This window comes from Bidens hawaiensis, unplaced genomic scaffold (assembly GCF_021521415.1).
Source record: "Bidens hawaiensis isolate Kalapana, Puna unplaced genomic scaffold, B.hawaiensis_p1.1 tig00000369_1, whole genome shotgun sequence".
In the NCBI taxonomy this organism is placed as follows: domain Eukaryota; kingdom Viridiplantae; phylum Streptophyta; class Magnoliopsida; order Asterales; family Asteraceae; genus Bidens; species Bidens hawaiensis.
In genome coordinates, this window is record NW_027491028.1 from 180,182 (window position 1) to 202,999 (window position 22,818).

At 34.1% G+C, this 22,818-nt stretch overlaps 1 protein-coding gene across 2 annotated transcripts; it reads left to right on the forward strand.

Annotated features, from left to right (window-relative positions):
* The first annotated feature begins 19,145 nt into the window (after positions 1 to 19,145).
* Positions 19,146 to 22,423, forward strand: LOC143623503 (uncharacterized). 2 transcript variants are annotated; one of them, XM_077094404.1, is made up of 7 exons: positions 19,146 to 19,379; positions 20,619 to 20,817; positions 21,089 to 21,233; positions 21,327 to 21,463; positions 21,765 to 21,827; positions 21,931 to 21,999; positions 22,088 to 22,423. In XM_077094404.1, the coding sequence occupies exons 2-7, from the start codon at positions 20,626 to 20,628 to the stop codon at positions 22,172 to 22,174; spliced, it is 693 nt and encodes a 230-aa protein (XP_076950519.1). In that variant the 5' UTR covers positions 19,146 to 19,379; positions 20,619 to 20,625; the 3' UTR covers positions 22,175 to 22,423. The 2 variants fall into 2 exon arrangements, with proteins under 2 accessions (XP_076950519.1, XP_076950514.1); XM_077094399.1 differs by lacking the exon at positions 19,146 to 19,379 and having other exon boundaries at positions 20,445 to 20,817.
* Positions 22,424 to 22,818: the final 395 nt, after the last annotated feature.

Here is a 22,818-nt window from a genome sequence, read left to right on the forward strand (position 1 = left end):
TCTCAGAACCCTTTCTTTTTCGAGGATTTTTATCCTTTGAACCGATTGGCCTTCCACGTTTTAAACGTTTTTGAGATTCATGAGGTGCATTATTATGGTTTTGCTTGCTTGGAATCTCCACTCGAGCTGGAGCATTAGCAGCTGGTATATGAGATTTAGTGACCCTGTTTATATCAGTAAATGCATCAGGTAACTGATTTGCAATTTCTTGTAGATGTATTATTTTTTGAACCTCTGTCTCACTTTGTTTTGATCTTGGGTCTAGGTGTAACAATGATGGCACACACCATGATATATCTCTTTCTTGCTTTTTCATTTCTCCCCCTAATGTCGGGAACATTGTCTCGTTAAAATGACAATCAGCAAAACGTGCTGTAAATACATCACCTGTTAAAGGTTCAAGGTATCTTATGATGGAAGATGTTTCATATCCAACATATATTCCCAACCTTCTTTGGGGACCCATTTTTGTGCGTTGTGGTGGTGCAATAGGAACATACACAGCACAACCAAAAATTCTAAGATGAGAGATATTTGGCTCATTTCCATAAACAAGTTGTGTGGGAGAGTATTTATGATTTGCACTTGGTCTTACGCGGATTAATGATCCAGCATGCATAATTGCATGACCCCAAATAGAAACAGGGAGTTTTGTCCTCATTATTAATGGTCTAGCTATTAGCTGTAGGCGTTTGATCAACGACTCGGCTAAGCCATTTTGTGTGTGTACATGAGCAACAGGGTGTTCTACAACAATCCCCACAGACATGCAATAATCATCAAAAGCATGTGATGTAAATTCTCCCGCATTATCAAGCCTTACTCTTTTAATGGTATAATCCGGAAAATGTGCACGTAATTTGATAATTTGAGCAAGAAATTTTGCAAAAGCAACATTACGATTCGATAATAAAGAGATATTAGACCATCTGCTGGATGCGTCTATTAAGACCATGAAGTATCTAAATGGTCCACATGGTGGATGAATTGGTCCACATATGTCACCTTGAATTCTTTCAAGAAACATTGGTGTTTCTTTATCGACTTTTAATGGCGAAGGCCTTGTAATTAATTTTCCAAGAGAACAAGATGTACATTGAGGCATTTTATCTATTTTGTGGATCTTTTGACCTTTCAGTGGATGCCCATGTGTATTTTCAATGATCCTTTTCATCATTGTGGATCCTGGATGGCCTAATCTGTCATGCCATAAGTTTATGATACCAGAATCGCAACAATTTTCTTTGACTGCCATATGTGCTTGAGGCACATTTATATATGTATAATGCAAACCAGAATGGAGCATTGGCAATTTTTCCAATATTTGATCTTTGCTTATGATATGCAAATATTTTTCATTACTAACAGTCATTGACTGAGTATCATATCCATTATGATATATGTTTCTGAAACTCAACAAATTTCTTGTTGATTTTGGGGAAAATAAAGCATTTTCTATTTTGAGCTTTGTACCATTTGGTAATGCTAAATTAGCTTTTCCCACTCTTTCTATCAAGTTTGTAGGACCTGATATTGTATTGATGATCCCTTTTGTTGATTTCAGTTTATAAAAATATTTTTTAGATCTAAGTATAGTATGCGTGGCTCCACTATCCGCTATACATATATCTTCTTCATTTGTTTGATCTTGTGCTCCGGTGATTTTCATTTTAAATCTTGAAAAATATTAAGAAAAAAAAAATAAGTGTATAACGAAGACATATGATATTTTAATAAGAACTTTATTTAATTGAAACACAAGTAGTACATGAAAGAGGAACTACATAATTAAAGATAATGAGAACACACTTAATAACTGCATCTAATTATAGTAGTCAAGCAACTTTGTTTCAAAGTTCTACCCCAAAGTCTTCAACGCTCAGCTCAGCATTGATATTATTAAAGTTATCAACATGGTTCACTTCTTTCTCTTTTCCTTTTAGAGAGGCTTGGTACAGTTCACACAGATGTGGAGCTGTGCGACAAGCCTTTGCCCAGTGGTTTGTACTTCCACATCTAAAACATGAAGTGCCATTGTTTTCGGACCTACCAGCTTCATTCCATTTATTTTGGTGGTTGGAATTAGTATTGTGTGGGACATGATAATTATTGGCTCTCTGGTTACGACCACGGCCACGACCACGACCGTAAGAGTTATTGTTCCATTTGAATGGACGCTTACGATCATTAAAATGCCTTTTGTCAAAATGACCACGTCCACGTCCATGGCCTCGTCCTCGACTTTGTTCCCATTTATGATCAGAATTTTTATGAGAACTTTTGTGAGCAACATGTGCTTCTGGTATTGCTAATGAACCCGTGGGACGAGATTGATGATTTTTCATCAATAATTCATTATTTTTCTCTGCTACAAGGAGTAATGCATTTAGATCAGAGTATCTCTTAAAATTCTGCAAACGATAATGTGTTTGCAAGTTTATATTTGATGCATGAAACATGGAGAAAGTTTTCTCTAACTTTTCTTCCTCTGTTACGGGATACCCACAAAATTCTAGCTTTGAACAAATTCGGTATAAAGCAGAGGTGTAATCATTTACCCTCTTAAAATCTTGGAACCTAAGACTGTTCCATTCATCTCTAGAAGTAGGAAGTAAAACTTCCTTTAGATGACCGAATCTGCTTTTCAAATCTTCCCATATCATATATGGGTTATCATAATTAAAATACTCATGCTGTAGTAATTCATCAATATGTTTATGGATGAAAACATCAGCTCTTGCTTTATCCTGGTCAGAGCAATCATTGTATTCTTGGATTGCGTCTAACACATCCATAGATTTTAAATGTCTTTTGACATTTGCTGTCCAAGACATATAATTTTCTCCAGAAATGTTGAGTGCAGGGAATTCGAGTTTTGCTATATTTGACATTTTGTTGCTAAACATAATAAGATAAATATTAGAATCCATATATATATCAATCAACAATGAGATACAATACATTGGTAGAGCTATAAACATATAAAAGAAAATTCAGATGGGAGATTAAAAATTAGAATGAGAAGTAGTATAAGCATTATAGTGACCAACAGTAAAACCGGGTGAATCATTTTGAGAACTTTATCTTGGATAAATTTAATAAAAAAAATGTTTGTTGTAAATGAAATGGGGTTAATGATTGGTTATTTATAGTGAAAATTTATAACCTTTTACAACGGTTATATTACCGTTTATAACGGTAACATTACCGTTTGTGTGTATATATATAATATATAATATTAATTATTTTAAAGTAAGATAATAAATAAGATATTAAATACAGTTTATTTTATAAAATATATATAATTAGTATGCACAATAATAAGAATAGAATTGTTAGTGTAAATAAATCTAACTTCTAAATGAGATATTAGTGTGCATATATAAATAAAAGTTAGAATAGTTATCAAATTTTAATAACAATGTTTATACACATTATTGCTATTACTCAGTATATTAGTTAGTATATGTATATGCATAGATATATATCTAATGTACATAATTAAAGAAGTGTTTATGATGCTTATGTAGATACATTTGGGTCTATTACCTTTCTTGGTTAGGATATAAGCGGCTCGTGCTGATAACGTGTTATAATATTAGCTCTAACTATAACAATATTATTAGTGTAATATGAGAAGTTGAAGATAACAAAACAAGAGGATAAGCAAATATATGATTCAGTAACTTTTTTGATGGTGTCTTCTTAGATTACAAAGGTAGATATATATACAAAAAGGTAATACTATTTAGGGGACATGTTCATTAGTTGGGATTGAAAATTTGGCATCCATCACATGGATGTGTCTTACCGACACTTTCATAATACTTATGTGGAGTGTTCATGTGGCCAAGACTTTTGACAAATGTGAAAATGTGTTATACAACTTGTAAAATCGTCGGTGGTTTCACAACAAAAAACAATAATTCAAGAATTCACCCGATTCATATTATTCATTCAAGCTCTATATGCAAAATTATCATTTCCTAGAATTAAAAATGAAAACCCTACCCCTAAATCTAAAATTACACTAAAACATACTATATGTTCTCTCTCATTTACAATTAAATAATATTTTTTATAACTTTATCATTACTATTTCTCTCTCCTTCATTCACAACCACTTTCAAAATATATTAAAAAATTATAGGGGATGAACAGTAATTTTTCAAATATACAGAAAAATCACTACGTTTTCTAAAATATAAAAACACTTCACTCACAACACCCTAAATCATTCTCTAAATTATAAAAACACTCTTCACATACTATAGGGCATTGGATGAGAATGCTCAAGTGTTAACACAATCTGCTTCATATACTTGTTAGCTCCAAATAGAAAACATAGACGTTACATTATACACTTATGAAGGAAGACATGCGATTGAGGGTTGGTGACCTAAGGTTTAATCGATTGGAATTTGAATGAAGTTTGGAACTAAGGAGAGACACAGAGAGCTAATTGGAAACATCAATGGAAATTGTCAATTGGAATGAGGTGGTCGACGACCCACCATTGTCGGAGAGGGGGGAGTACAGATTTATGTGATTCAGGATTTTAAGGCCCCTTCGGGCGTGAGGGTGGGGCCCAATGCACTTCGAGGCGTTAATTTTGTTTTTTATACATAAATATACAAATTATATTACCATTTCCAACTTAGTCAATAGTTTTTTTCAGTTCACTAAAGAAACCGACTCCAACCAATTCGTACGCGAATCGAGAACTTTATAAACCAAAAAGAAAATATCTAACCACCACCCATTGCCGTTCCAAATTTTTATCGCATCACTGCACTTCCCAAAAAGTGATCTACAGACTCAAGTGTTCGCATAAACTAAGCCGGGTAGGAAGATGATCCAATCAATCATCGCACAATGATGTTAACCTTCCTCGAGGTAAATCTACTCCATCTAGTAGCTTGAAACCCCATTCGGAAAAGACGCTAATAAACTTACCGGAATTCATCCTCAAGATCCAATCCCACAATCATTTATCGTTAGATCCAACCATGTTAACGTTAGCCACAACCAATCGTAACCCGAGAACCTGAGCATCACTCACCCAACCCGCGAGGATCTTTCCAAACCCAATTCAACCCGAACTTTTCACCTGATCACTAATCAAACAATCTTTGTGAATCTCTGTATTAAATACTCTTGGAAATCGCAAGCACATGGGAGCATTATACCACCAAAAATCTTTTCCAAAGTAACGCATTTCCCCATTTTCTTCTTTCATTCGAATAGCCGAAAGAGGAATCAAATCGTCATCACTCAGAGCATTCTCATCCCATTCTCCATCCTTATCTTTATAATTACACTAAAAACACTAGATTTCTCTATCCTGTTCAATTAAATAATATTTTTTATACATTTATCATTACAGTTTTCTCTCTCCTCTACTCACAACCAATCCAACAAATATTAAAAAATAAATAGGGCAAACAATGTTCCCCAAATTTACAAAAAAATCACTACATTTTTCTCTCCACCCTATAATTTACACTCACAACCACTTAAAACCTCACCCTATAATTTACATACTCTCCTCACATAAATTTAGGGGATGGGATGTGAATGCTCTCATATGATAAACAAATTTGATAATTTCAGCACACACCCCTTTTCCTTTAATAATTCTAGTCATCTCAGAATTATCTAATTTATCCCCATAGATGTTACAACATTCAAACTCATAACAAATTAGGATTATTGACAAACCTCCAATATCATTTGTATAAAGAGACAGGTTAAAGCTCATTAGCCAAAATACTGCCTCCAATTAAACCCAAGGAATTTTTCGAGACTTCCCTAACCCCCCCCCCCCCCCCAAAACCCCTCCCAAGAAATACAAGCCTTACATGGCCTTTAATTCTGTAGCGATACAAAGAAGATTAACATGAATTAAAGGCCATGTAAGGCTTGTATTTCTTGGGAGGGGTTTTGGGGGGGGGGGGGTTAGGGAAGTCTCGAAAAATTCCTTGTATTACACGGGCAATTAATTAAAATTTTAATATTTAAACATCAAGCAAAATACAATCAATAACACAATTGTCATATATTGTTAATACAATCACAAATTACATTAAAATTACAAAAATTAAAAAATAAAACATTACCCACGTATTTTATAAATAAGAAAAAATTTCCTTGTACACAACATGTGTTGTTGTATTGGTCAGATTACCTTGTTTATCAAGAATCAGAATCTTTAGGCCACACCTGCTTGTAACTCTTGACAAGGAGACGTATAGTTGTCCATGTGAAAATACAGGTTCTTTTAAGTACAAACCAACCCTTGATAATGATTGACCTTGGCTTTTTTTTATCGTCGTCGCGAAACATACTGCAAGGGGAAATTGTCGTCTTTGAAATTGGTATGCTATTTTGTTGTCTGATGGAGTCAGTGGCGATCTATGGATCAAAACTCTATGACCAATGTTAGTTCTAGAAATAATTTTGGCTTCAACTACGCGAGTACCTAAAGATATAATTTGGAGTCGAGTATCGTTACATAAGCCTTCTTTCTGGTTAAGATTTCTAAGGAGCATATCAGGAACACCAACTTTTAGCACCAGTTTGTGGTTTGGTAGTCCGGAAATTCTTAGACCATTAAGCAGTTCAGGAGAGTATAAAGTTGTATCAACAGTGTCATTGACATATTCTGAACTGCATATTGTATCTGAACTTAAGTACTCGACTTCATCACTTGGAAAAAACTTAAGCAAACTATCATTAATCTCATCAACATTTCGTTTGTTGGTTCAAGTATCGCTCTATCCTGAAAGTGTTGGGTTTATTGTGGAGGCTCGATTATTTTGGGTCCGGTTCAAGAGAACTATGGAGCAGAAAATTAGAGATCAAATGGGTTGGCCCGATTTGTTTAATTAAAGCCCATATTAGTTGTCTTGGTGAACAAGTAGAAAACCCTAATCTTGTATCTATATATTTAGACTTGTACTTGTAATTCCTCATCACGAGTGAGGCAGTAGCAATAATAAAATACCCTGGTTGCAGCCTGTGGACGTAGGTCAGTTTAGACCGAACCACGTTAAATCTCGCGTGTTCATCTTCGTAATATTTTTCTCTTGCAGATTATTTGTGTTTGTGTGTGTGTTGAAATACCCGAATCCCTAACAGAAACTAACGTTGGTTCTCGTAATTCTATAGAATATCAAAATATACAAAGTCAAAAAGTTTTGATATAGGATCAACTGAATTTTTTATAAGTAGATTATCAGGTATATCTATCGTTGCAACACCATCATTAGGACCGCCAATATTACCTTCACCTATACCTAAAATCCATTTAGCAAATAATCTGGTTTCTTCAACATCAGATGACGGCGTACCCATAGTTAACCTTAGGTTGTTTGTTAATCTCAAGACATTGCATTCACTCTAAATGTAAGAAGAACATAGAGAGGCGTTTACGATGTCTTGTCTAGCGCCCTTTTGAACTACAGGTAGTATTTGTCGAAAGTTTCCTCCATATACAACAACTTTTCCTCCAAATAGCAAATTAGAATATAAAAATCTTTTAAAGACCTGTCAAGAGCTTGAAAGCCATGTTTGTGGTGCATTGGAGCTTCGTCCCAAATTATTAATTTGGTTTTTTCTAATAATTGTGCCTCATCTGTACCTGGATCCATGTAACAAGTAGAATCCTCATTAAGATTTACCGGAATATGAAACCTGGAATGTGCTGTGCGACCTCCAATTAACAATAACGAAGCAATTCCACTTGAAGCAACAGTTGGGACGATTTCGCCTTTTGATCTTATGGCAGTTGATAAAGTCTTCCATAAGTACTTTTTACCTGTTCCACCATAACCATATACGAAGAACACACCCCCTTAATTATATTGAACAACCATCATTATACGATCAAAAACATTTTTTTGCTCATTAGTAATTGAATTAAATAGAGTTTGGAACTCTACTTTTAGCAAATTTTGATCGTATGACAACTCTTCTTGAATCAAACTATTAGATGCAATAGATATATACTCGGCATCGGGGAAAGGCATGGTTTGATATTTTCTTAAGCTTGAGTTGTTGCGCAGCAAGATTTTTTCAATCTAAAATAAAGTGAGGTTCTTGATTTGATCTTCAGTTAGCGATAACTCTATGAAAATTGAATAAAAAATTAAGTTGGTAATATTAAAGACTATATATATATATAGATATAAATATTGTAAAAGTAACTTCCAAAATATTGATACCTGGTGACTTTAAAAGACGTCGTTGGTTATAAAGAATGTCATCAGAAAGCCATTTCCAAGTATTTATCCAGACATGCTCTGGTCTAGAAAGGCAGTTGACAACGTTGTAGCGAACAATGTGCGTACTCCGTGACCCAACGATGAATGTCTTGCCTCTTCAATTGCCTCAATGTATTCTTGATCATCTTCTAACAATCCAAGAGAGTAGCAGGCGTCTCTAAACGAAGGTTGAAGACGACCGTTAACGGTACGGATTTCTTCGAACGATGTTGGACCTTTAACTCTGTTCAAAAGAATTCATAAGAAGTACGTTTCCCCAGCAGCAGGAGACACGGCATGAATTCTTCCTATGAAAAATCCCGATTTTCTTGGTTCCCAAAGACGGGGTTGAGCATCCAAACAAATTCAGTAGGTAATTCAACATAAGTCAATTTACGTGCGTTAGTATACTTTTGGTTGAATTTCATCCAAGCAGTAAACATGGAAGAGGAGACGCTTTCAACTTTTTCCAAGACATTATCAAGATCATCATCCGCACCATAAACTACATGTTCTTGTCCAGGAAAATGGAAAGGTAGGCGGGTAACAGAAGGCATCCTGTATTTTCGGTATGATGTCCATTACAGAATGCCTTATGTTACCCGCCTACCTTTCCATACGGCAAGCTTCCTCAGAAGCAGATAAATGACGACAATCATAAAATTGTTTGATCTCAACAACCTCTGGTTGTTCCACGTTTTCTTGTGTGTCGTTTTTGGAAAAATAAACAGTAGCTCGATCAGGTCCTTTATTTAAACAAATACTTCATAGATGACATCTGATTGCACCATTCAACATTAAACACATAACATAACATACCTCTTCATCAATTAAGACCATTGTCACACCCCGACCAAAGGCGGCGGAACATGCCGGGGTGCAACGAATTGCTGAAGAACACAAGACACTATTAAAGTGACAATATTTAAACAACTCATTAATTTCATTCAGTCACCAAAGTAACACATCTTGTTCATACAAATAAACACCAAATACAAGAAATAAATATTGTTCATTCTTCTAATAACCTGGCGGTATCAAATAGAATGACGTCTTCGAACTCCTAGTCAAGTAATAATCAAACCTGTAACAATACATAAAATAATATTTGTCAACATGTATGTTGGTGAGCAATTTCATAGTTTTGAGTATATATATCATATGAGCGAAATCCAAAAACATATATGAGACTATAAATAAAAAAGCATCAATCGTGGTATATAAAACATACGTAAATGAGGATCCTTTCTAATCGATAACAACCGGCATACTTGGATAATAAGGCCCTATTCCACTAGCACAATGCTAAAGTAGTTGGGGGAGCGTATGATCATACTTATTAAGGCTCAACAACAACATAAAAATAAACACTCGTGCAAGTAAAGCATATGAAACATATAACACACAATAGAGCAAGTATTTTAAGTATCATACACCCCAAAGTTTGTGGTTTGAATATCGAGTATATTAAATCATTCTTGTTTTGAATAATTATGCATGTTACCCCAAAAACATAAAAGGGAAAACGGGGGATGAAATGTACTCACGTTAACTAAGTAACTTGAAAGATTGATTCGTGAATAATCGGAGATCGGTTTAACGAGCAAGACCTAGATTAAACGGGTCTTAAGTTAGTAGGTAGTCTTGAAAGAGTTTAAAGTAAAATATGACAAGTAAATAAATGAAGTTTATGGTTTAAAATGTAAATATTTGAAAAATTAAAGACATGTTCTAAAAAAATAAGTTTACCCGAAACCGGGTCTTGGTATTCCATTCATAAATATTACTCAACCTATGTCAAGTAATTATGTGGGTTATTATGCACTACTACAAGACTCTTGGTTATATAAATACCAAAACGAGGTTTTAATCGAGTGTTCGGATTTGTCAATTTGAGTCTAGATAATTAACTAAACTCAAAGTCAACTTTCCAAAGAGATAAATGGTATGAGATAACTCAATAAAAATCAAAAGACTTAACCAAGTATATAGCTCTATTGTGAAGAACATTAACGTCCGTTAAGCGAGTATTTGGTTTCACCGGTCCAAACTTGTTATAAGATCAAGTTGGGTTCCGACACACCAAGTATGTTGAGAAAATAATTTAAAGTTAGTTTAAATACATTCTTGAAGAAAATATTAGTTTTGGTGGCCCAAAACACACTTGTGTGTCTTAAGCGAGTGAACTCGCTTTAGTTCGGTTTTGGTTCGGTCCTTGAATCGGAATGATACTGAGGATGGTTGCCACATACCCAAATACCATAGAACTATCAAAACGATTTTAGAAGTTATAATATTCAAATCTTACATAAACATGTTTATTTAAATATTTAAAACAAAACTAGTAAACAAGAGTTCGGTTTTGGTTTGGTTCTCAACTCAGGATAAAACCGAGGCTAGTGATCACATACCCAATACCATGGAACTCTTTAAACTTGAATTAGAAACTTTAAGGCCCCGTTGTCGGTGCCTCACATTTGGACGTTGGATTTACTCATAAACACAGTTCATAATATCAGAGTTAATAAAAACATTCGTGGAATATTAAAACATTCAACCATAACATTACATAATCATCCATTCTCGTCTCAACGGGCATTCAAAACATTTAAACATAAAATATTGTCTTTAAAATAACATAACATTTCTTGAGATGCCAGCTTCTTCAAGTTCATGCCATGTGCTTCCCCTTATGCAAGCCGCCTCAATCTACTCACCTGCGTGCATACTAAAAGTCAGCTACGCTGAGTGAGTTCTAGTTAATCATACAACATACAATCTGTTCTCATACCTGCACACGTGCCCGAAGGTGTGTACACTGTTCATACTTTACTTTATATACATAACTATCCGTACTATTTAAAGAGTCTTCCGCCCTATAACCTCACAGATATTATAAGGGTCTGGTCCCCAGCATCACATATATTATTAGGGTCTGGTCCCTATCATCACATATATTATAAGGGTTGGGTCCCTACCATCACAGATATTATAAGGGTCTGGTCCCTATCCTCACAGATATTATTTGGGTCTGGTCCCTATCCTCACAGATATTATTAGGGTCTGGTTCCTTTGTATCATACTACTGTAACATACATATCTTTTACATACATGCCTTAATAACACGTGCAATAACCGAAGATCGTTCACGTACTATCGACATAACATACATAGCATACATAACATACATACATACATACATACATACATACATACATACATACATACATACATACATACATACATCATTCATACATCATACATATATCAATCATATCTTTAACTACCACCTGGCGGTACATGCAATATCCGAAGATCGTTCACGCACCGTCAAGCAATCATCATACAGAAATCATGCAAGGCATACACTTACCACTTAAAGTAAGTGTATTAACTATCACATCGAGTATGCACACAACCCCGGAAACATAACAAGGAAATGGGGCTAGAAACTCACCTGAACTCGATTACGTTCACCATTAACTGTTATTCCTTTTCTTAGCTGTGCTCGACTAACTGTATAACAATTACACGTATCAATTAACTATTACTACTCACATCGCGTTTCTAGTTATAACCTTCAACGAACGGGGGTCCGGGGGCAGCGCCCCTGGCAGCGGGGTCTAGGGGCGGAAGCCCTTAGCAGGGTCCAAGGCGGCAGCCCTTAGCAGGGTCCAACGAATTTTATTTCCATTAACTGTCTTATCACATTTTCCATTAGAATTTTGAATCAATAATTAATTGGCTAACTTAAAAGTTCAAGGGCTTCTTTGTAATTAAATCATTCTTTTTCTAAGTCCATGGACCATTCTGTCATTTTATCAAACTTCTAATTCGTTACTTGGTTCTTAACGAATTGGCTTATCTTAGCGAACTGGTTGTTATAACGAATTGAACCCTTTAACGAACTGGTCCTTTTGACGAATCGGTCCATATAACGAATCAGTCGCGTAACGAATTGGTCCTTTTTAATTCTTTATCTCCTTTAACGAACTGACTATCACGAATCAAGGGTGATTCGTTATCTTTTCCCCTTAACGAATTGAACACGAACTGTAGCTAGTTCGTTATGCTCCTTTAGACGAATCAGCTAGCGAATCACCTTTAATTGGTTAAATTCCCATTAGCGAACTAGGGTTAGGTCAGAGAATGTCAGAACATTCTCTGACATTCCTCTTAACCTCGTACCACTTTCCGGCGCCGTCGCCGGAAAAACGCGGTTTCACCGGAAAAACGAGTTTTGACTCGTTTTTCACCGTTTTTCACCCCGTTCGATCCAGTTCTGAGCTAGGGTGATTCCTAAGCTAATCTTAGGTTCGGTTTATACCCAATTCCACCCGGATCTCGTGACTTAAACGGTTTAACGGTGTCGGCTCGTTGTTTCGTGACCATATCTAACGGGTTTAAGCTCATACAATATCATACTATCATTACCTTGGATCGGGATCGGTTTTTCTTCTACGTTTTGGCTAGAGAGAGAATTTGAGAGAGAGAGAGATTAAGTGTGTGTTTTGATGGTGTATGGAATATGTGTGAAATGAAATTAAATGGGTGATTAATGGTTTATATAATTATGGATCATGAGCTTAAGCCCATGGTCTTTTCCTCTTTCCTTTATAACCCAAGTCCATAACCCATATCCAATTAACCCAACACTAGCCCGACTCACAATAAATTCTCATTTTAGTAACCGAAACTAGAAAACGGGATGTTACAGAAACTAAACTACTTATAATTTAAACAAGACTAGTAAGCATTAAAGGAAATATAGTATAATCAAGGACTATAATGAGTCCTCCATGTAGCCTTGCCTTGTAGCGTATCACCTCAACCGACCATGGCCGGAGAATATGAAAGCCGAAGGAAACAAGGGGTGCATATTTTATATATATATGTTGTGCCACAAGCTTCAATTACTAAGTAAAAAAACAAAAGGTTAAACAACGTGAATGAAGTGAATGAACAAGGTGAAATGAAGAAGATAAGCTTGTTTATATAGGGTAATGGTCAAAGTTTATTTCCATGTTTTATATCAAGACTTGCATGTGTTTTAAAAGGTTAAACAAGTCAAATAATGCAAACAAACAACAAAAATCCGAGTTTGAGAGTGCAGGTGTGTGTGTGGGGGGGGGGGGTGTTTTAAAAGGTTAAACCAGGCCACCTCCCATGGTCGCGCGACGCGGCGTGGTAAGGGGGTGGGGTGGTCTGGTTCGTTTCGCGAGTCGTTTGGTCGTTTTCGATGCGTTTTAAGCGTTTTAAAAGCCGTAAAAAGGTGTTTTCGAAATCCGACAAGTATGAGATGATTATGTAACATAAAAACCCATTATTTTATATTATCGAAAGATCCGGTTTATAAATCGGGTCGGTTTATAGTTTAATCGTACAAACAAATAATCCAAAATTGACAAATGTCACAACCATGTCCTTTGAGATTATTTGATGGGGTTTGTCCCAGACATGATTTTCCCAAAGTCGGGTCACACGCACTTGGATGATTGAGTCATCCATACAGTCCTTTGATGAGGGAAGTTGATTTAGCATGATGATGTTCTTGTCACCGACCCATCTGTATTGAAATAATTCAAGTTTTTTTTAAATTTATTACAATTAACAATCATATGAAAACTTGAAAATATTAGATATGGAATGCAAATGGGAGGAATATATTAAAATAAAATATACTAACTTGTTGTTTGTCATATTTGTTCTATAGTTGAGTTCTGTGTGAGGTAGTAGTGGATCCTACGAAGGTTGTTGTGTGTTATATATAGGACTTAAAAATAGTAGATAAGAAAAGTTTTAGAATTTAAATTATTCCCCTAAAATTAGAGGATATTTGAAGAAGTCTCAATACTTGTCTAAAACAATTAATATATCAAAGTTTATTCCATCAGAATTATTATGCATAGTATCAGAATCCAGATAATAAATAATCAATACGCAATAAGCTTAATAATAATAATAATAATGATAATAACATTAGTAATTCCATAATCCATTTTAAATCGTATGTATATAGGTGATCCCAGAATCTATTTTAAAATTAAAAATCGTATTATTATTAATTTTATGTCAAACACCAAACTTAATATAAACAGTTGACCAGGTCCATAAGTTACTCAAATTATTAGATTTCTTCCATATAAAACTCTAACTTAGTTATAGATATTGGTTTGAAAACTAATAGATAACTTTCATATAAAACTCTAAGTTAATTAAGTTATTGAGTTATAATTACACATTTTTAAAAAAATCGTATTATTATTAATATTAACCGAAACTTTATATTCAACATTAATATAAAAGTAAAAATCATAAAACAGTTTTATATGACACAAGAATAGCTAATCGCATGTATAAATATGATATGATGTATATCAGTATATGACATGATGTTCAATAATACTATTAAAAATGATATTAGTGTTATCACTAAAAGTTCATTGCTTGACTTTTGAAGTCAAATAGCTGGTTTGTTTTTATTTATATAATTGATATATGTTTTTAAAGATTTTAAGAAAAAGCTGGTAAGTAGATAAAAGGAATGCATTTAGGTGAAAATTCGTAAGCTCGTAACATCTAAATTTTATAAACATCGAGTTTGACTTCTAAATGTCAAAGTTTAAATCTTTCTATGCAATGCAAAATTGTATTGTAGCAGTTTATCTTTGATATATTAGTTAGTGATTATTACAAATAACTATAAAACTTAGCGTCAAAAGTTGTAATCTCGTAACAAAATCTGAATTTGATAATCGATGAGTTTGACTTCTAAATGTCAAGGTTTAAAACTTTTTATGCAATGCAAATTTGTACTGTATCATAATAGTTACTTCTGATATATAGTTTAGTGATTATTACAACTAACATGAAAAATTGGGATGAAAAGTTGTAATCTTGTAAAAAATCTGAATTTGATAAATAATGAGGTAGACTTCTAAATGTCAAAGTGCATAACTTTATATTCAATGAAGAATTATTCTAAATTGAATTTTAGAGGATTGAAAACCAAGTGAACAGATATATTTGTCAAGTAGAGTCTCAGTCAAATAAGTTATGAAAACGAAAACCCGTTATGGCTTGGAAAAATCTGGAGCTCAACATAATCAAGTGGTGCAACAGGATCAATTCTTCTTTCCATCTTTAACAACCTGAATCAATAAAAATCATAATTCAGCTTCCAATCCATTTCAATTCCTGAAAAATTCTACATAAACTCACTTTCAACAACAATGCAAAACATCATACAAGCAAATTCTTCAATTCAATAGTAACATCTCACTCCAAATTTCCATACAGATCAACACTTACATCCATTCTAAACTCACACATAACATATCATCAACAAAATGAATCAACAAAATTCATAATTTAGCTTCCAATCAATTTCAACTCCTAAAATAACTCTTCATAAACTCACTTTCAACAATAAGGTAAACAACATACAAGTAAATTCAGCAGTTCAATATTAACATCTCACTCCAGATTTTCATAGAGATCATCACCTACATCCATTCTAAACTAACATATAACAAATTATCAATAATAATAATAATAATAATAATAATAATATAATAATAATAATATCAAATACACATGATCTGTAGTAGTAGTTACACAATCGGTAAACAGCTAATTAGTACACAAATCTCAAATTGAATATATTAAACCTAAACCTTCAATCAATCTAATATCAAAATTCAATCAAAAGAGTTAATAATAATAATATTATTACCTGGTCAAGATGAGAGAAAGAGATTTAGGGGGTTTGAGGTCCACTGTTGCGTCGTATATGTATATATATAGTAGATATAGTGGATAGGGGCGATAGTAGTGGTGATGGTGGCCGTGGAGAGGGTATATTTCGTTGTCGGAACAGGGGGTGGTGGTGGAGGCCATGGAGAGGGCCGATAGGTCGTGATGGAGTTGGGAGAAATTTTGGATCTAGGGTTTGATTAGATAAAATATAGTAGGTTTGAATAACTAATAATTTGGGTGGGTAATGACCTATGTAGGATCCATATTTAAGAAAATGGGTTAAAAAGTTTGAGAATGGATGAGAGTGTGACAAGTGGCATGTATTAGTAGTTATTTATTATAGTAGTAAGACTTTAATTACCATGCACTTTTTATGTTGGTTGTTGTGTTTGGGTTAGTTAAATGACCACATGACTGCCATATAAGCAATGGACTTTAACTAAGGGAAAATTCCCTAAATAACCCTTTAGAGGTGAAAAAATGGAAAATAGCCCAAAATCCCTACATATTCCCAAAATAGCCCACTAAATTTGGACTGAGGTGACGAGATTTGACGAAATATTTAAACCAATAGAAATCTGACAAGTGTTATTTATTTATTTTTTTAAATATAATGAGTTATTTGAAAATGTTAGGGGACCAGTCCATATTTTCCACAAGTGTTCTTCTAATAAAACAGTCTTGTCAGATGGTTTAATAATGTTTCCTATCAGATCCCTTCATATTTCAAAAACTTAGGAAATTGTGCCTTTAAATTCAGTTTTTCAAGACACATTTGTGGTGAATTTGTACCAAGAAAACCATTATTTTGTAAATATTGAGGGACACGTCCATATTTCTTCACTAAATCTTATTCTCAAAAGCTTTCTTTCCAGACGGTTTATTAAGGTTTCCTATCTGACCCATACAAATTTTAAACACATGGAAAAATGTGTTTAAATTGTATCTTTTAAGACACATATTTGGTAGATTTGTACTAAGGGGACCATAATTTTGAAAATATTGAGGGACCCGTCCATATTTCTTCACTAAATCTTATTACTAAAAGCTGTCTTGCTAGACGGTTTATTAAGGATTCCTACATGACCCCTACAAGTTTAAACACATGAATAAATGTGTCTTTCAAGACACATTTGTTAAATTTGTACTAAGGAGACGATATTTTAGTCAAACTCTTACGGGTTCGTCCATATTTTACATTATACGTAGAATATCATTTTCCTCAATAATTCACCTCTCTTCCACAATCAACTTTAACACTTGTTCTTGAATCAAAACTATGAAGTTTAGGAGGGGTGATTATGTGGAGGTTATGGATATGGGTCATGGGTTCATTGGATCCTATTACCACCATAACAAACAACAGCACTATCAAATTCCATGAAAGTTGAAGGTTTAGGGTGGTATGAGCCGGTTTATTTAAAGGACGAAGGAGGAAGATGAAACACATGTATATGAAAAATAATGTAAGTAATATTCATTGGATGATTATGTCGGAGTAGACGGAATCACATAAATTCTTGTCGGTGTAGACGGATTAAAAAATAATATCGTAGGTATGGACTAGATTTCAACACCTAAGAAATACCTACTAGCTCGTCTTCTTGGTACAAATTCACCCCAAATGCATCTTGAAAGACTGAGTTTAAACGCACAATTTCCCAAGTTTTTGGAATTTGAAGGGATTTGGTAGGAAACATTATTAAAACCGTCTGACAAGACTGTTTTATCAGAAGAACATTTAGTGGAAAATATGGACTGGTCCCCAAACATTTTCAAATAACTCATCAGATTTTCAAAAACAATTACACTTGTCAGATTTCTATTGGTTTAAAGATTTCATCGCCTCAGTCCAAATTTAGTGGGCTATTTTGAGAATATGTAGGGATTTTGGGCTATTTCACATTTTCTCTCTTCTCAAAAGGGTTATTTAGGGAATTTTCCCATTTAACTAATCTATCTTTTAACAAATGCGTTGTCATTTAACTAGATATTTAAAAAACCAAAACAACAAATGTGATTTCCAGATATTAAAAAAATACAAAAAAAAAACATTATTGGCTGAAACAAGTTAGGGGTCTACCATTCATCTCTTTAGCGCTCGTTATCGTACTACCCCTCCATCGTGACCCCACCCCCATAAGTCGGGGCGGACATTAAGGGGTAACCACGTCACCCTTGGTATGAGTTTGCAGCCCCACAACTAGAGCTGTAAACGAACTGAACGAACACGAACAAGCCTTGTTCATGTTCGTTTACTACGAAAATTATTTGTTCACGAACGATTCACAAACACTTACCGAACGACATTTTATGGTCTTGTTCGTTCATTAAGGAGATGAATGTATTCACGAACACAAATAATATCGGCAAAGCCTAAAGACCGAAACCAATGTACTCATCAATGTGAATAATAAAAGTTTGTAAACGAATCGAACGAACACAGACAATGGCATGGTCACGTTCGTTTATGTACGCATGTTTAAAATCTAAAGGAACAAAACTGAAAAAAGATGAATGAACGTAAATGAACAAAAATGAAAACACTTATATGAACACAAATTAACATATATAAACCTTTAAATACATGAGTCATCCAAATAATATTTAATTATTTTATATTAATATATAAACAACCATAAATAAACAAATTTTTCACCAAACGATTCATGAATAATTCACTGAACATTTGAATCATTTACAGAACCACCCACAAAAAGCTATAATTAGTAAGATAAAGTAAAACATAATAATCTTATGCCAGTGAAAGCAACCCAAAAATAAAACGTACCCCAATTGTTTGGTTCAATGATTATAATATCAAACCAAAAATGTAACATTGTTCATTGTTAATGTGTCGGGTAGTTTGAGACCATACTCCTATTATTTTGATGAAACGTGACAAACTAGTTTGTCCTCGTACGGTAGTTGTTGGAAACATAACTACACAAGCCAAGCCAAGCCAAGCCGATATGAACTTAAACCGGCTCACCCAGCAACCGGAAACAGCCGGTGAAAACAAGTAGAAAACAATGTGACCGTACAACATGTCTTATTCATTTGCAGGTCATTCCAATAGCAGCAGTTGGTAGTAGTACAGTAACTATTTACTTACTTCATCACTCTAAACCCACAGTCACATGCTCTGTTTCTGCTCTGTTTAATTTTAATTTCACCATCAAAAACCCAAAACCCTTGATTCACCCATCAATCAGTTATCACAAACTCATATACCCATCAAATTACATGCATTTTGTAACACAAATCATCCATTAATTTCAATCTTTATTCCCCAAAACCCTAATCAACTCTGTTTTCACATTCTGGGTATTGTTACAGGTAATTCTTGTTAGTTTGGTTTCAATGCATTTAAATTTAAGCTTGATTTGTAATTTCTTAATTAATTTGATCATTTTTTTTTTCAAGAATAGATTGAATGTTATTAAGCTCAAGTTTTAATTTTTATGATCAGAGGGACAAAATTAAGGCTCAAAATGCCATGCAATTACTTTTTCTACGATTTTGTGAAATGGGTATACTTTTTTTTATATAACAAAATATTGGTTAGTGATGAAAGAGGGGTTCATTTATTGCTACCAAATAGAGTCTGTGAGTTTTATGGAGATTTAATGACAACTATGAGTGTATGGGTCATAATAATATTGCATTTGCATTCAACATTCTCTTAAACTGCAACTTGTCAGATTTTTCAAGATTCAAAATTTTTTAGCATATAAACAAGTAAAGAATACAACAAGTCTTTCTCTCTCTCACACACCGGCTTTATCTCAAAAAAAGTATGTTTCTTTATTAAGAAGATGGTACAACACCCTAAAGCATGCTTGTATCACTTCTCCTAAACTAGAGTGCTGACTATTTCAAATATTATTATTTTTTTTTTTGAACGGCAAATTTAGGATCACTCACGGACCACTGGAGTAGTGTTACCAGCAGAACCACGCGATCATATCCATCTCCACTAGGCAATAATGCCTAACCACCAATTCAGGAGGAAAGCCAACAAAAGTTGGGAAAACCCCCCTTATGGGATTCGAACCCAGGACCTTATGGTCCCTAAGCCTTATCCCACCACCAAGATGCCACTAGGCTACAAAGCCATGGACTTCAAATATTATTATTAATTCTTTATTGTAAATTAACATTTTTTTGTTATAAAATATATTGGGGGGGGGGGGGGGGGGAAGTTAAAAACACGTAGTTGGTGGTACCTTTTGTCCAGAGTCTGATCACTCTTGCAGGGTTTAGTATTCTTTTTACATTCTAATTTAAAAGTCAAGTATGAATGTTTGAAAAATCAATCACCCTTCATACCCATATGGAATTAGGTTAAAAGATTGAATTTTTTGAAAAAGTTCATGATATTAGAGTACTTTAATCTGTTATATATACAAATGTAATGTTGTGAAAATTTGATCTTGGTGTTTAAATTTATACATACATTTTACTTATGTTTTTATTTTCAATTATGGGTAAAGTTTCAGATTATTGATCAATGTGGTGTGGATAAAATAGCAGATTTTGTATTAAAAATATTATCTTTATTGGATCTTTGAAGATTATTGATAAACTGTTAAGATCAAGAATGCTGGAAACTGAGCTTTATTCTTCTAGAATCTTCTCACACTTCCGTGAAGATTGCGGTGACGAAGAGCTTTCGCTTCTTCCGAGGCATACGAAAGTTATTGTGACCGGAAATAATCGAACAAAGTCGGTTTTGGTTGGTCTTCAAGGCATTGTGAAGAAAGCTGTTGGTCTTGGTGGCTGGCATTGGCTGGTATTTTCTTTTACTTGTTAATATTGTTATTATCATTATTTTAGTTCAGTTTTGACATACCTATGTTGGTTTGAAATTTGAATCTTTTAGCAATATAAATATATAAATGAACAAGAAAAAGAAAAACTTAGCAACTTGGCATATTGAAATGATTAAGAATAATATCATGTTTTTAAATTTGTGTCTTATTCGCGTTGTTCGGGTCCAACAACTCAACACGCCAACCAGACTCTGTTGACACCCCTAATAAGACATGGTTAATTGTTTTCAGGTTTTGAAGAATGGAGTGGAAGTGAAGCTACAAAGAAATGCTTTGAGTGTTCTTGAACCCCCAACGGGCCAAGAAGACGATGGCGATTTTGAGCTTGATAATTCTAGCTGTGGTTCAGATGATGGTGAAAAAGACAATATCTTTTGTAAGTTTTATACATAAATATTCCCCCAAAAGTCCTTGCATGAAGATGAATTTGCAATTTTTTTTATTTTTTTTCTTTAATTTGTTGTAGCAGCTGCTGCTATGGAGTTTAGCAAACCGAGCAAGCCGAGGGTTCGGTACACAAGACCGTGGAGCCCACCCCGTTCAATGAAGCCTGTTAATCGTAGCGGTTGCAAAGAAAATCAATCCAATAACCATTCATGCCATTTGGTAAGTAGAAAAGAAAACACTCTTTTTTTGACATTAAACAATATTATGATTTTCCTTTTGACTTTTATAGGTTAAAGGTGTGTATATTTTTAACTTCATTATATGGTTGGTTATCTGAGTTTTTTAGGTCAAAGTATCTTTATATGCTTTGACCTAAAAAGTCAAATACAAGAGTAGGAAGCATGAACACAGAACGGAATTTGAAAATTAAACCACGTTAATTACGGGCTTTATGCGTTGTCATATTGGAAATTACATCTGTTTTTCTCTAAATTTATCGTTCTTTCATGTGTTTGACCAGAAAGTCAACTTCGCAAAGCTTGGAAGCAACACGCTGGGGCGATATTATAGCACCTTCAACCTTGTAAGTCAACCCCCCCCCACACACTCCTCACCCAAAAACACACACACACACACACATTCTTCTGAAGGCCTCATTTTGAAACTGTTTATCTTAATCTCTTTAGGGAAATATTCTTTCAAATCCTACAAAGGAGCAGCTGGTTAATGCCATCCAAAAGCATTTTGCTTCACAGGTATCACAAACACACATAAAATAAAAACACACAATTTAAGGCTTATGGTGATTATGAAACTGATTTATGTGTCTTTTTCGTACAACAGAAAGTGAGTGAAGTGGAAGTGATAATGGAGTTCATTCATGCGGCAAAAAGACAAAAATCTGAAAGAACAAAGAAGGATCAAAGTTGAGGGGATCTGATATAAGAACTATGTAATCTAATCGTATGCTAACCGATTTAGCTCTTACTTAGGAACCAAGTAACCCGAGAGATACGAAAGCATATTTGTCAATTGAGTTGGTACTCACTGCTTCATCTTTAACCATGTAATGTTCTTCGTGTCGGTTTATAAAGTCTAAATTCCTCTATAGCATATCCATGTTGATTGTGTTAAATTCATATTTAGGACTTTTATCATGTCTTTATAACGTTGGATGTGGTACGACACACATAATTTTCAGTTAGCGTTAACTAAAAGATAGATACTTAGTATTTTAACAAACATAAGCAACGGAAGTATGAGCTGGAATTGAGAGTTTTAGAGTTAACAATGGACTTAAACTCGTAAATAGAACTCTGAGCGATAAAAGGCTGATAAAGTTTTGATTAGAATAAGGTTGGACTTTAAATTTGAAGTCTCTCACATTGGACAAGCTAACGTTAGACATGTTAGAATAAGTGTAAAAACTCATTGATGAATTGAGAGTTATTGAAAACAAACATGACTCTACACTAGACTTATTGAAAACACCAGACCATGCTACCTTTGTGACTTTCTCTAGAAACAATACATCTCTTAAGAACAATCAGTGTCTCAAAAACTGCAAAATACAT